At 53.1% G+C, this 1,400-nt stretch overlaps 1 protein-coding gene across 1 annotated transcript in view; it reads right to left on the bottom strand.

Annotated features, from left to right (window-relative positions):
• Positions 1-1,350, bottom strand: part of RPL31 (ribosomal protein L31) — a 7,852-nt gene extending 6,502 nt beyond the window's left edge. The window contains exons 1-2 of the mRNA XM_008593403.1: positions 1,250-1,350; positions 730-836 (exon numbers count right to left, since the gene is read on the bottom strand). Of these exons, the coding sequence (XP_008591625.1) occupies positions 730-836 (107 nt within the window). The 5' untranslated portion in view covers positions 1,250-1,350. The remainder of the gene's footprint in view (positions 1-729; positions 837-1,249) is intronic.
• Between the last annotated feature and the right edge of the window lie 50 nt (positions 1,351-1,400).

Raw genomic sequence — 1,400 nt, 5'->3', positions numbered from 1 at the left:
TGCATCTAATACTCCCTGGCTCACCTGCCAGGCCCAGTGAGAATACTGCCACACATTTAAGTATCTGGCAAAATTAGTTGTCTTGAGATGAAAGACTGCCTGGTGAAGTGCAAGTTAAATTCTGCTCCACCAACTGGTGCCTGAATACAACATTTCTCCACATAGCGTTATGCTATGAAAAAAATCCAAATGACAGTATACAAGAGATTTGGTCTCTCTCTAGTTTTCCACTTCTGGTATTACAACTCAGCCAGTATTACTACTCATACATATCTCTAAGAGTGAGAGAACAAAAATAATCTCATTTAATGGTTCACATTCTGGGCTAGACACGGCTTTTTTTAGTGAACTGGTTAATTTTCCTGGAGTCTAGAGATATTAAAAAGTTTGATTTCCCTCAAATACACATCTTTTACCTTTTAGCCTATCCAATTTTAATTCAGGTACTAAAGCAATGAGTAGGATGACGTTCTCATTTTATTACCCCCAGGTTTTCCAAAATTGACTCTTCCTACTCTAATCACTCAATCGCACGTTTCCGGTCACTAACCTCAGAGCAAGACACTTCAAACCCTACCAACCTAACTAAAGTCGGGTACATGCATTACAGACTTTGAAGGAAGGCATGATTTCGGGGCCACCTACATGTAGACGATTAGGCAGACTTCTCAGTGTGACACCCAGACGCGCGAGTTCGCAAGCGCCCGGGCCGACCGCAGGGATACTCACACTCCATGGATACGCTTGTGAATGTTGATGGTGTATTCTCGGGTCACCACCTCGTTGATGGCAGAACGGCCCTTCTTCTTCTCGCCGCCCTTCTTTGCAGGAGCCATCTAAATGCAGGTGACAACAAGGCTCAGAGCACAAATGGGACAAGCCCAAGCCAAGTCCTCCTCCCGGGCTCGGCCTCACGCGGCCGCTCGCGGGGCGCTTCCGGGTGCGGGGAGTCCGGCTAGGCCCCCCGCAGCCCAGGTCTGGGCAAGGCCAAGCTCCCTACCCCGAGGCCCACGCATCCGCACCCCTCAAAGGCCTCCGACCCGGAAACCCCTGCGGCCTCGGCTCCCCTATGCCGGGCCATTCTCCCTCCCAGGCTCCAGGAGTCCTTAAACGCAGCGCAGATTCCCACCTCCCCGGATGGCAGAGCCCCGGGCCGGCTCCGGAGAGACCCCTCGGTCTACGGTAAGCACAATCCCGGGAGAGGATGGAGCCGGATTCCCAAAGCCAGGACACAGACGCGGATACTCACCCTGTGGGGCCCAAGTTAGAAAGGAGGGGCGCGAGGGATTGTGGGAGAGGGAAAGCCGCGATTGCAAGTACAACTTCCGGGTCGCCTGGAGGCGGGAAGAGGGGATGCGGCTAGAGAAGGGGAGAGGCGGGGCCGTGACGTCACGGCGCGC

The sequence above is a fragment of the Galeopterus variegatus genome, unplaced genomic scaffold (genome assembly GCF_000696425.1).
Source record: "Galeopterus variegatus unplaced genomic scaffold, G_variegatus-3.0.2 Scaffold9101, whole genome shotgun sequence".
Taxonomy (NCBI): domain Eukaryota; kingdom Metazoa; phylum Chordata; class Mammalia; order Dermoptera; family Cynocephalidae; genus Galeopterus; species Galeopterus variegatus.
Note: the sequence above shows the minus strand (reverse complement) of the source record. Positions and strands in the feature narration are given on the sequence as shown.